Here is an 11,862-nt window from a genome sequence, read left to right on the forward strand (position 1 = left end):
TACATGTTTACAGACCTTTATTAAGATTGCAGTCTCACATTTGTAATCAGTTTAAACAAGTAGTCATTCAGAAATATGATGCTGCTGATAAAAAATGACATGGCTTTCAGCATTTTGTGACACAAATAAAAGTTCCTTTTCCTCAGCTAGCCTGTAATACTTTTCCACCTACAGCAGATTAGGTACTTCTTGCTGTGCCACATCTTGTGGCACATGAAAAAGCCCTGTCAAAACAGGATATCCAAGACAATCCTTTATCTTATGAACATGAAAACATGGTCCATATACCTAAGTAACGAGAACGGCTTCAGATGCCAGCATTGGCTTAGTCTTGCACCAGTAAGCCTGACATATAAACAACAGTCCTTTGGGACACTTTATTATGGATTTATTAGAAACCTTGTCAATAACTTACTTGTGCTTTTGATAATTCTGTATTTGGTTGCTAGGAGACTTGTGTTCCTGATGAGATAAAATGAACAGGAAATCCTCTATAGCTTTGTGACTTTTTGCATTAGTAAATAAAAATGCAAACAACTGATACAAAATACTGGCTACTGTTAACAGAAGTGAAAAAGACAAGCATTGCATATTTTAAATAAAGGAACATACAGCCCTTTTTTGCCCTCTCCAACTATAAGATGATAAAAGATCACCTTTATAAAGTAGAATGACCGGATTTTGTGGAACGTGGCTGTTTTGGCTCCAAGATATTTGTAGCGTTGTAGTATCAGAGCCAGGATACAGCTGCCTTGTGACTAAGACATCGTTCACTGAATAAGTGCTATCCAATCCCTCGACGTCACCAGACATCTGTTTCCTGTTTTCATTCTTTCTTTCACTGTTATCATTTTATCCAAGTTACCCTTTCACCTGAAAACCATTTAGAAACCTAGAGAAATCAGCATGTGCATGCGTGTATCAAAGAAGTTGATTCAGAAAAAAACTTGCTGAGAGCAATTTGTTCATTTTAATACAAAGAACAGAAATGGAAACAAACTTGCCTTTCCCCCATCTTCTCCTCCCCAAAATACACAATGATACATAAACACTTTTGTCTTCTGGTCTTCACTAATATGACTAACTTCCTTCTTCACTTCCAGTTAAGTAGCTTTCCTGTTGAGTACCACTACCTCCACAAAATACAATTGTGAATTGATTCATAAAAACAGAAACATTATGGCACAAATAAGGGAAGGCAATAAATACTCTTCCCCCTCTCTAACTCCTTCCCAAATGGAGGCAGTAGTAATATTGTTATTGTAGAGTTATTGTAATAACAAAACTTGAAAAAAAAGAAAAAGAAAAAAGTATTGCTTGTCATTTAAGGTTCCAAACCAACAATCATCAGGATGCAGAACAGGATACATCTAAAGTGAGAAAGTTATTTACTTCACATTCAAGTTAACACCAACTGTACTTTTTTTGGCACACAATATTATTCTTAACGTGCCAAAAAGTGTTGGACAGCTTATAAAATATGAACATTAATGCCATTAAAACAAAATTCCTGCTATTCATAGTACAATTTTATATTGCTGTTGTTTTGCCATGTTTCACCTATACTTAAACCCCAAGTCAGGGGAATGACCACTACTGATAGCATTTAACACACATTAACAAGGAACAATAGTAGTTGAAGAGTAAGTTGTCAACATTTAGTGATTTTCTATTCTTAATCTCTTGATTTCAGATTATTTAATCAGAATGAGAAGATTTGCTCTATTTTGTGCTGTGATTACATATGGTCATGTCAATTGATAAGGTAGGTTGCTGAGCAAAGGAAAAATCTGGGCTGGTTGACAAACGCCAACAAAAATTCATCAGTTTTATTTTATTGTCTGAAAGAAAGAAGATTTTCCTTAAATCCTCCCTCACTGAGGTATATCAGCAAAATACAGATGTTACACAGGAAAAAGAAGTGATTCTAACACACAGAGGAATTTCCCTATGAGATGGGATAGCTTGGCAGCTACAGGAAACTCTAAATAGCATTTCCAAAGGCACATCAAAATTGGAAAGCAAGATGACTTCTTCTGTTCTGGTCTCCTGAACTGTTTTCTGCATTCTTATATTCAAATTATGACTACTTAAAAGCCAAATTCAGCTTCCATTAAACCACATAATTATTAAGCAGCTCATTAATTCTGAGCAGTGAGAGCAAATTCTGATACATTATCTTGGTCTCCTCACTCATCCTTCTTTTCTGTCTGGTTCACTGTCTCAAATGCCCAGTCCTAAGCTTCCACACAAAACCTAACATACTCTTGCATAGTAATAGTGCAGTATTCTGGAGAGACCGATAAAACAAACCTTTGGAAATATTTTTAAAGACTTAAGTTGGTGTGATTAAAATGCTGTCTCCCAGAAACATAACTTGGTCATAACTTCTAACAACATTTAAATTAATTTGTCCACTGTCAAACATGCAATCCGTGATCAAGCTGAAAACTGAATTCTATCTGTGTACTTCATTCATCACATCCCCATCCTTCATAATCTGCTGTCTCTGTCATTGACTCTGAATTCTGCTATATTAATAAGATTACCTTTGTGTCAGGACAAGTTTTAAACTTTGAACAATAAAAGCCAATGAATTAGGACAGCTATCTTCCCCCCATAGCCCCAGATTGAGATAGAAAGTTATGTTAAACTGCATACTCCGTCCTCCTCAATTGCATATGAAGAAATACAAGAAAAATCAAGATCTCTCAAACTTCTAGTGGTATTGATGGCAATGGCAAAATCCAAAACATAGCTATGGAATTGAAGAGGCTAATGCAATCTTTAATACTTTTTTATTTCTGGTTCTTTTTATTTTTCCCCAACCAAAAATACCTCTTAGAGCTATTCAAAATACATTTTCTAGAACTTGTAATTTTATGCAATACGACTGTAAAAGTAATTTTAGTTTTGTACAGTCATGTTTCCGATTTTAAACTGAGAGGGGGAAATATAAACTAATTATTAGGTCAAATGACTCTCTGGAATTATCCTCTGAAACAAATGCAACACTGAAACCTTTTGTCTGAGAAAAATAACTGCCAAACCATTGGAAGAGAAAGTGCCCAGACCCACACTTTATGTCAGACTCCACATTGTTTTCAAATGTTAAGACTTCTGATACACTCTATTATGACAATAAAAAAGTTGAGACCTACACCAGAAGATTACATGAAGAAAAAAATGTTTTTTCTAGTATAATAGGAGTCTTAAAAACAAACAAACACCACTTCTACCCATTATTTCATACCCAGATGTTTCCTGTGCACCTGCAATTGTGTCCAGTCCTGAATTCATGAGCTGTAGTATTTCAACAGACTCTCATCAGTTGGTTTTAGAATTTTCTTGTCTGCCAGGTTTATGATCCATCCTGGAGCAAGACCAAAAAATATCTGTCTAGGATCCTTGCGTGCACATAACATCTTAAAAAGTTCATCCTTAGTTATGTCTGGTAAGACATAGCCATATTTCTTGGCAAGTTCCAGCCTGGCTTCTGCAACCTTAGATGGATCTGCCAAGTAGCCCCGATTCCTGGGATCTGTGTAGTAACGGACGAGGTCTTCAGGTGGGAGCATTCGCTTTGGGATTGGTTTGCCACGCAGGAAAAATACTACTGGCTTGCATAAAATTTCTGTGGGCAAACATGAGAGAAGATTAGTGACTATACAACACAGATTTAAAGACATTAAATGACATCTTCTTATTTTGTACTAAATTAGTTACTACATTCATATCAAAAAGGACCGAATTGAATTGAATCTCAAGAACATTCTTATTCAGAATGAGATAGTGGTTTACAAGTTTCGCTTAACTACACAAAAAACTCTGTTGCAACTGATATTTATAATGCCAATCTGGAGGAGTTGCTACATCCTATACATTTAAAATGACTACTTGGGGAAGATAACCATAGCTAAACTTATTTAAATGATTATTTCCAGGTTTGAAGCAATGCATTTGCAGGGCTATTCACACAGTGTACCAACTAATATCAAATTGAGTGCTTCTACAAGTATTTTAAATGAAGTATCAATGGCACATGCACCTATTTAGTCCTTTGTGGGATAAACCCCTCTTCCTCAAGTTTTACTGATTTTGGCAAATTATATTCCAGAACCTTTTAACCTTATTATTTTAATTATTTTGTGAAATGAAAAAAATCCCAGAACTTGTATCACTCCAGGGTAACATATTTTGTACACTAAAAATGTCTATATCGCTCTTCTTCTCAGCCTCAGTCACACATGAAAGCTGTGTTATTGTCAATAAAATCTGCATGAATGAATGTTAGGCAGGATGCAGCCTCAAGCAAGGCAAAGCCTCATTCTTCAGTGAAAGTGTTCTGAAAACAATAGCCATTTTAACTAGAATGATTCTGAGCTTCTGTAACTTACTTCCTCACACTAAGTGGAAAAGCACTTTAAATTAAAAATATAAACATCCACAGTGTTTTTTAAATCTATTTTTTCCTGAGTTTTCTTAGTGCTATTAAACATAGGAAACAGAAGACAAAAATCCAGAAAAACAGTATTTTTAGTTCCACTATTTACAAAGCTATTCAGATTTCCTTAACTGGTTGATTGGTATACAACTACCAACAGGTGAATGGTTAAAAAAGGACTAAACAGGTGAACAGTTAAAAAAGGTAAAATTGAGATGCATTATCATTCCTCATTAGGGGCTGGAACTACATGATTTTTAAGGTCCCTCCCAATCCAAAATATTCTATGATTCTATAAATATACATGTAGCTGTTTTTTAAGCTTTTAGAAGTTGATGACTTTCTACTAAGAACTGTGTTTGAAACTTTGATTTGGATCATTTAATCTTTGCACATTCAAAGAAAAAAATAAGCCAGAAATTAAAAGAATTTCTTACCCAAGCTCCTTGGGTCATAGAATGATGTTGTTACTACGCCTCCATTTTTTTCTATGGCTGCAATTGCTAATTCAGATGCCCTCTGCACTTCAATATTTACTTTTGCTGCAAAAATATCAGCACCCTGTAAATTTCAACACATATTAGAGTAACATTAAAATAAGTATTTTAAGACACACATTTATTCTTCTCTGAAAACTTGTAAGGAACATTAAATACTGCAAAAATATTACAAATTGTCTGTTCCTGCATGAAGTTAGGTAAACAAATTGCTCAGTCACTTCAGTTGAATAAAAAAAACCTTTCCATTTCCAAAATATTCATACATTTTTTTTTCTGTTGAAAAAAATTTCTTCAGCCTTTTGTTATATACTCCTTAACTCTGACTTCTGCAGTCCCTTGGGTATGAAGACATCCTCCCGATTATTTCATTTTTTGCTGACACACAGTGCCCTCTAGTGGATTTATGATCAACAAAAGCCCCACAGCAAACTAATCTGGAGAATTAGAATTCCAAACTATGGGAACGACAACCTGAAAGCCTAAGTACCAAGTGTGCTGTCTGCATACCTCCTCCACCAGCTGGATACCGTAATCCCTCTTGAGAGGCTGCACTGTCACACCTCTGGCATTAGTGAGCTGAGTTAAGTCAATTGGCTGTGTGGGGTCAACTCTGCCCAAATCAATCAGGTACTGCAGCCTCTGAAGACTCAGAGGTTGGTACTGACGTCTGAGGCTGGGGAGAGAAAGATTAAAAAAAAAAAAATCAAAGAACCCAAACAAAACAATGAGAAATTTACAAAACTTAAGTTTTAATAGCAACTGCTCAACTGAGATATTCTGGTTTTTATCTACTCCTAAACAAAAAAAATACTAAGACATTACAGTGTTAACACTTCTTGGCAAACCAACAAGCCTGTAAATAACTAACACTTTCAAAGTGAATCCACCTTCGGTGCTTCGCTGATAAACTGTCAAAGAACCAAACATCTCCTCCTATACAAACACAGCCAATGACTATCAGCAAAATTCTGTATATGCAGAGCTTACATACAAGATTTTCTGATCCATCACTGCTGTACTCAACATCTCAGAAAGCATTGAAAGCAATCTCCCTCAAAACACCATCAAGGAAGAGAAATATTGAGAAAATACGCATTAACCCACATACCCCAAAGGGAGCTGGACTCTCTTGGCAACAGCCATTGGCCTCAGCAGAACCTACTTTTGTTTTTTCTCAAGTTATAACTTTACTGTATAAACTGAACCCTACAGTTTTCCAATGCCAGAGCCTATTCCTGTCTGTGCACACCACTTACGCTGATACCCAAAACTTCCTCCTACAATCCATGTGATGGCTGCTATTGGAAGGCTCTGAGTGGCAGGCAGCTCAAAAACTGGGAAGCAGCTGATCTCCATTACTGGCAAGCCACGTACAAAGGACAAGCAATAAGAATTTGTGATGTCATACAGCCCCTAACAGAGAAAAAATTCAAAAGTGGAGGCAGAAGGAGGAGTGAGGTGAAGATAAACAGGCAGAGATGTTGTTCAGCATGCTCCATCCTGCCCCAACAGTGTCACTTGTGTGCACTTAGTGACCACCACAGGAACATTTACAGCAGCCTGACAATGAATTCTTGCAAACAACATTGAAACTACAGAGTACTTTTTTTTGCTGTCACGTGCTGTCAGATGTTGTTAAAAACTACAAGATCCTAAAAATTTCAAGTCACTGCAGGAGGCTGGATTTTTGTTGTTGGTTATTCATGAACTTTTAATATTAATACCAATATTAACATAAGCTGAGTGTCTGCGTTCTGCAGCATTTCCTTTGCAGGACTGTGGATTTGCACTCTGCCTTCAGCTATTGAAAGTGCTTCTTGTTTATTCTCATAATAATTCAGCAAAGAGGAGGAAATAATAGTACCTGGAAGTAGAATTTGAGTCACATTTCAAAACTAGTGAGATTCAGAGGAAACCTTTTAACAACTGGGACAAGTCTGAAGTTCTACTGCATGCATTAAGAATGGAAATATAAAAGTGCTCAGCTATTTGATGAAGTGGTATAAGGAAATGGAACATGAAATCAAGTCTAACAACTCACAAATACACATTAGCCTTTTCATATTTGAAATGTCTGCTTGCTGTAGCAGGCTTTTGTTACTACTGACTGCAATAGCATTGAATGGACACAGAAGTTTGCAAGACCAGATCAAAAAGCAACAAAACAGGAAACACAATGCTATCTGATGAAATAAACCCAGCTTTCAAAAAAATTTGATTAATTTTAATCAAAGTTTTTTTAGATTATCAATATAAGTGAAGGAAATTTGGAAAATGCTGACACACACCTCTCTAGGCAAGAACAGTGACTGGAGAAAAGATGTGTTAGAAGAATAACCTTAAACATTAAAAATGTGGAATAAGGACTCAACACAAACAAGTACAATGTGAAAAATAACAGAAGTATTAAACGAGGCAAAATGCTCAAGGAGAACAATGGTGAAAAGTGATTTAATGCCTCATCCAAAAGATTTGGTATTAAAGAGCTTGTTAGGATCCTAGATGTAACAGGCAGGGCACAGACAGACAAACACCACAGTGTCAGAGGGCTGAAAAGGTAGAACCATGAAGAGAAGCAGAATTGTCTGGCTGGCAGTAGATCAGAGCTTCTGGTGAATAAAGTGAGGAGAAAGAACAAAGCAAGGCTTTGGATTACACTACATGCCCAACATCCTCACTCCAGTCACTGGGACTGCTCCCAGTCAGTTCACTGGGTTATAAGGCAAAAAGAAAAACAAGCAGGAATGAAGAAATAGTTTCAGAGAAGAAATTCACTCAGCTGGAAGAGAAAAGGTCAGCTGTTACATATGACGGATTAAGAGAACAAGAAAGTAAATAAGCAGATGTGTAAAACAGGAAATAATAAACTAGAAGAATAATTTCTGAAGAAATGGGAGATTCTTCTGGTAAAGTAGCTAACAACCTGAGAGGAATCTGGGAAGCCAAACTTTTTCAGATAGGCCTGTTTTGGCATCCTAGATTCTTGCTTCAGGAGTAGGATCAAGAAATGCAGACAATGATTAATTGCAAGTAAACATTTAGAAACTTACCTATGTCCCTCATTAAATCCGTATTTTGGAATGGCCAAGTAAAACGGAGTTTGGCCACCCTCAAAGCCCAGTCGGGGGCGATTCCCTCTTTGTCTTTCTCCTTTGTGACCCCGGCCACACTTCCTCCCTCCGTACCTTCCACGGCCACGTCTTCTCTCCTTCAAAACAGTCAGTCATACATTTAGACAACTATTGCAGGGACCATAAAACATTAGATTTCAGAGACATAAACAACTGAGCAAAATGCTGATTCTTGAAGGAAAATTAAGTTATAGATCTTTTCTAAGTGGAAAAATAGCAAAGCAGTTAATGTGATTTTTGCAGAGTATAGCTTTAGGCTAACATCACAAGTCTGGGGACAAGTCAGCTTCCTTTGGTGGCAGGGATATTCGAGTCTAGCACAAAAGTGCACTTGAATTCTGTACTATTTAGTAGTTTCAGGGAGTCTTCAGCACTTTTAGGAGAGTGCTGCTTGCTGTTCCCATCTCTCTTCCTGTGGTTTCAGCCTTTGAACTTCATTTCCATGTTCACTAATATTCCCCCCAAAACACAAGGATTTTTCCCTGATTTCTTTTTGTAATTTCTCTACTTTATAAGGAGACAGATGACGGGTTTGTTTTCGAGAAATAGCAACAAGAATGTTAGTTGGCATCACATTCCTTTTCTCTGTATGCCTTCTAACCTTCCATTTCCAACACCAAACACATTACTCTATCCCACAAACATCTGGAGGAAGAAGCCTTTTACTATTCCCCTCCAGCCCCAGCAATGCCCTGAGGTTCAGCCAGCACCGTTCATCAGCCAGCTCTGTGGGGATGGCCACACGCATCGGTCACCGGGCACGCGAAGGGCAAGCAGCGAGCCAACACACGCACACACACGCAGAGCAGTGCCATCGGCCCTGCCACGCCTCTCCTGGCCAGGCCGCGCTCCCGGCCGTGCCAGGATGATGTCCTTCTGACAGCCCCGGGGGCAAACCGCCAGGGCCCACCCGGCAGGCTGCAGGCACTCACCCGCTTTTTGGAGCCGGGGTTGGGCCTGAGGTTGGCCAGGCAGACCCTGGGCAGGGAGCGCAGCAGCTCCAGGCCCCGCGGCACGCCGCTCCCGCTCATGGCCGCTCCCGCCAAGGGCGCCGCGGGGCCGCGCGCTTTACGGCAGCGCCGCAAACCGCGCCGGCCGCGCTCGCGGCGGTGTCGCGCCGCGGCGGGGCCGCGCTCGGGGCTCCCCGGCTGGGCCGAGGCGGAGCGCTGCCGGCCTTGGCTTTGCAGCGCCTTCCCTGCTCTCCTGTACTGAGACCGCGGCCGAGCCTTTAAACCACCAGCTGCATCGAAACGCGGCTGGCCAGTGGTGCACAGAGCCTTGCAGCTGCTGGAAATAGCCATTACGGTGGGAGACTCCCGTGGCTTATCCCCAGACATCAACCGAGCCTCACGCAGCCTCACCCCCCACCAGTGATCGAATTGGAAGGATAAAAGGTAGACAACTCCTGGGTTGAGATAAAGACATTACTAGGGATAGGAAAAGCTGCGCATCCAAGCAAAGCAAAACAAGTAATTAATTCACTTTACCATGGGTAGGCAGGTGTTCAGCCATCTCCAGGAGAGCAGGGCCTTACCACGTGTAATGGTTACTTGGGAAGACAAACACCATCACCTAAACCAGCCCACCATCTCCTCCTTTTCCTTCCCACTTTATATACTGAACATGGTGTCATAAGGTCTGGAATATCCCTTTGGTGATTGAGTTCACCTGTCCTGGCTGTGTCTCCTCCCATCCTCCCATGCATTCCCAGTCTTCTCTTGAGCATGGCAACCTGAAAAGCAGACAAGACCTTGGCTCTCTGTAAGCCCTGCTGAGCAACAACAAAGACATCTCCAATTACCCTTCCTGTGTTCAGCACAAATCCAAAACAGAGCCCCTCACTCAGCGTTGGGAAGAAAATTACCATAGTCGGGACCGAGGTAGAGACATTCCTAGTACTGCTGCAGTACTTGATCACATGTATTATTTCAGTCTCTTAAATTTAAATGTGTACCTACTAGAAAACCATACAGCAGCTTCCATTGGTCTATTGGTCCGGTGGGAAGGGTGTGCAGGTTGCAGGCTCAGTGCAGTGAAGAACTGAATTGAAGAAGCTGCCATTGTGGAGTTACAGAGCAGAGAGGAGTTTCCATTGTGAAAGCTGATACTCCTCAGTGTAATATCCTGCTTTGCATCCTGAAACTTCTGTTTGACAGTACCTTCTTCCATGCTGAATGTCTGCTTCAGATTGGAGAAGGGATCAGGCAGCAGCTCTGCCAGCCCTGAGAATAAATGGAGGTAAAATGGAAATCAGGCTGCAGACATCTGTGAGTTTTAGTATGAAATCTATGCAGCTTCTTAGCCCATTCAAAAAAATTAAGAAAAAATACATTGTAACAATACACAACGTGCTAGTATGGACAACCGTCTTATCTAAGCCCATTTTAGCCTCTAGGGCAGGGAAAACGACATAATTTAAAGCATGTTTTGCCTTGTAAAAAACCTCACTATGCTAAACAGATATTTCAAATGAGATAGAAAAGTATCCTACCTAAGAGATCTCACTCTGAAGGGACAGGCAATGTACCAGTTTTTGAAAGGTTCGCAGCTCAGATGTCTCCAGCAATTCCTTTGGCATACCTGAAGGTCAATTTCTTGAACACTTGTCTGTACCCAGCAGACTGCCCCATGCCCAATCCATGCAGAACTCACATTTCCCCAGTGTCCCTGGGGCCAGAAATGGGAAGTTCAAGTAAGATCACTCCAGCTCTACTGACTAAAATACTAAAATCTTGTTCTGTTTATTGGCAGACTATTACTTCTTAGGCTGGAGGTTCAGAGGCAGCTCACTTTATGGAAGTGACATTTACATGGTAAATAGCAGAGTGGGAAAGCAAAATTTTGCTCATGTCCCAAAAAGATGATCTAGAGCAAAAGTCAGGTTTGGCATACTTAATAAGCACCTGACAGAATGTGCAGCTCCTAATCTTTGAATAATTTTTAATGCATAAACTGTATTTTCTTAACTGACTTGAATTAGGTACAGTACATGAGGCAGGAGCACACGCTAAATTAGAGACAAATCAAACCAAAAAAAGTTACCCGTGTAAATAATCAAATGTTAGCAATAACAGGCATGCCCTGGCATCAGTACTATGTATCAAAGCAGCCTAACAGTCACGGCAAAAGAGGATGTATATTCAATGTGACACAGCTGGCATAAAGGCTCATCCAAGAAATTTTACGCAGTCAGTGCTGGTGATGTTGAAGAGCGAAAGCTTTGTGAGAAATTGTCCCTGTTTGGTATGGAACACAGCAGTGGGAAGGATGTGAAAGAGGTATAGTGTGTGTTCAGCTGCTGTGGAGCTGCCAAGCAAGCATCCATGGCAGCCACTTACCACCCGGCAAATACAATGAGCATATTGATTTTCTGGGAGTAAATATCTGACAAAGATGTATGGAACACAAGACAAAGAACAAAGTATTCCGTTTTGATAGAAATGTGTTTGCAATACATATTCAGAGTTGGTCTAAGTATTTGGAATGGACTGGAATGATCCAGGAACTTCAACCAGAGTGCCTGAATAGCCTAACACATTTCCAGATGAGTAAGAATCAGTGCCTTGGGAGCCGTAAACCGAGAGATTTAATTCGGCGGTGAAGGCATCTGACCCCATGAGTACAGATGAGCCCCGTCTAACGTGCTGCTTGCTATATTCGTGCTGCTTTTCCTGCCATCCCGTGACTTAGCCTTTTATATTTTACCCATTTAAGAATACCGTAATTTCCTTTTTCCCCCCGGGCCTTATAGCAGAACACAAGGCGCCCGCCCGCCCGCGCCCCTCCC

The 11,862-nt window shown here is 40.1% G+C and overlaps 1 protein-coding gene across 1 annotated transcript; it reads right to left on the minus strand.

Moving 5' to 3' along the window:
* On the minus strand, window positions 1-9,128 carry MRPL15 (mitochondrial ribosomal protein L15). The gene is made up of 5 exons (XM_021555688.2): window positions 9,008-9,128; window positions 7,995-8,152; window positions 5,452-5,617; window positions 4,882-5,005; window positions 1-3,634 (listed from the first exon to the last, which is right to left on the minus strand). The coding sequence occupies exons 1-5, from the start codon at window positions 9,104-9,106 to the stop codon at window positions 3,297-3,299; spliced, it is 885 nt and encodes a 294-aa protein (XP_021411363.1). The 5' UTR covers window positions 9,107-9,128; the 3' UTR covers window positions 1-3,296.
* Between the last annotated feature and the right edge of the window lie 2,734 nt (window positions 9,129-11,862).

Source organism: Lonchura striata, chromosome 1 (genome assembly GCF_046129695.1).
Source record: "Lonchura striata isolate bLonStr1 chromosome 1, bLonStr1.mat, whole genome shotgun sequence".
Classification (NCBI taxonomy): domain Eukaryota; kingdom Metazoa; phylum Chordata; class Aves; order Passeriformes; family Estrildidae; genus Lonchura; species Lonchura striata.

What these genes read in the sequence shown, in the direction of transcription:
- MRPL15 (XM_021555688.2), bottom strand. Translation starts at nt 9,106, where the DNA reads ATGAGCGGGAGCGGCGTGCCGCGGGGCCTGGAGCTGCTGCGCTCCCTG. An exon ending in GTATCCAGCTGGTGGAGGAG is followed by an intron (nt 5,006 to 5,451) that starts GTATGCAGACAG and finishes TGAAATTTACAG; the next exon opens with GGTGCTGATATTTTTGCAGC. An exon ending in CTATGACCCAAGGAGCTTGG is followed by an intron (nt 3,635 to 4,881) that starts GTAAGAAATTCT and finishes GTTTGCCCACAG; the next exon opens with AAATTTTATGCAAGCCAGTA.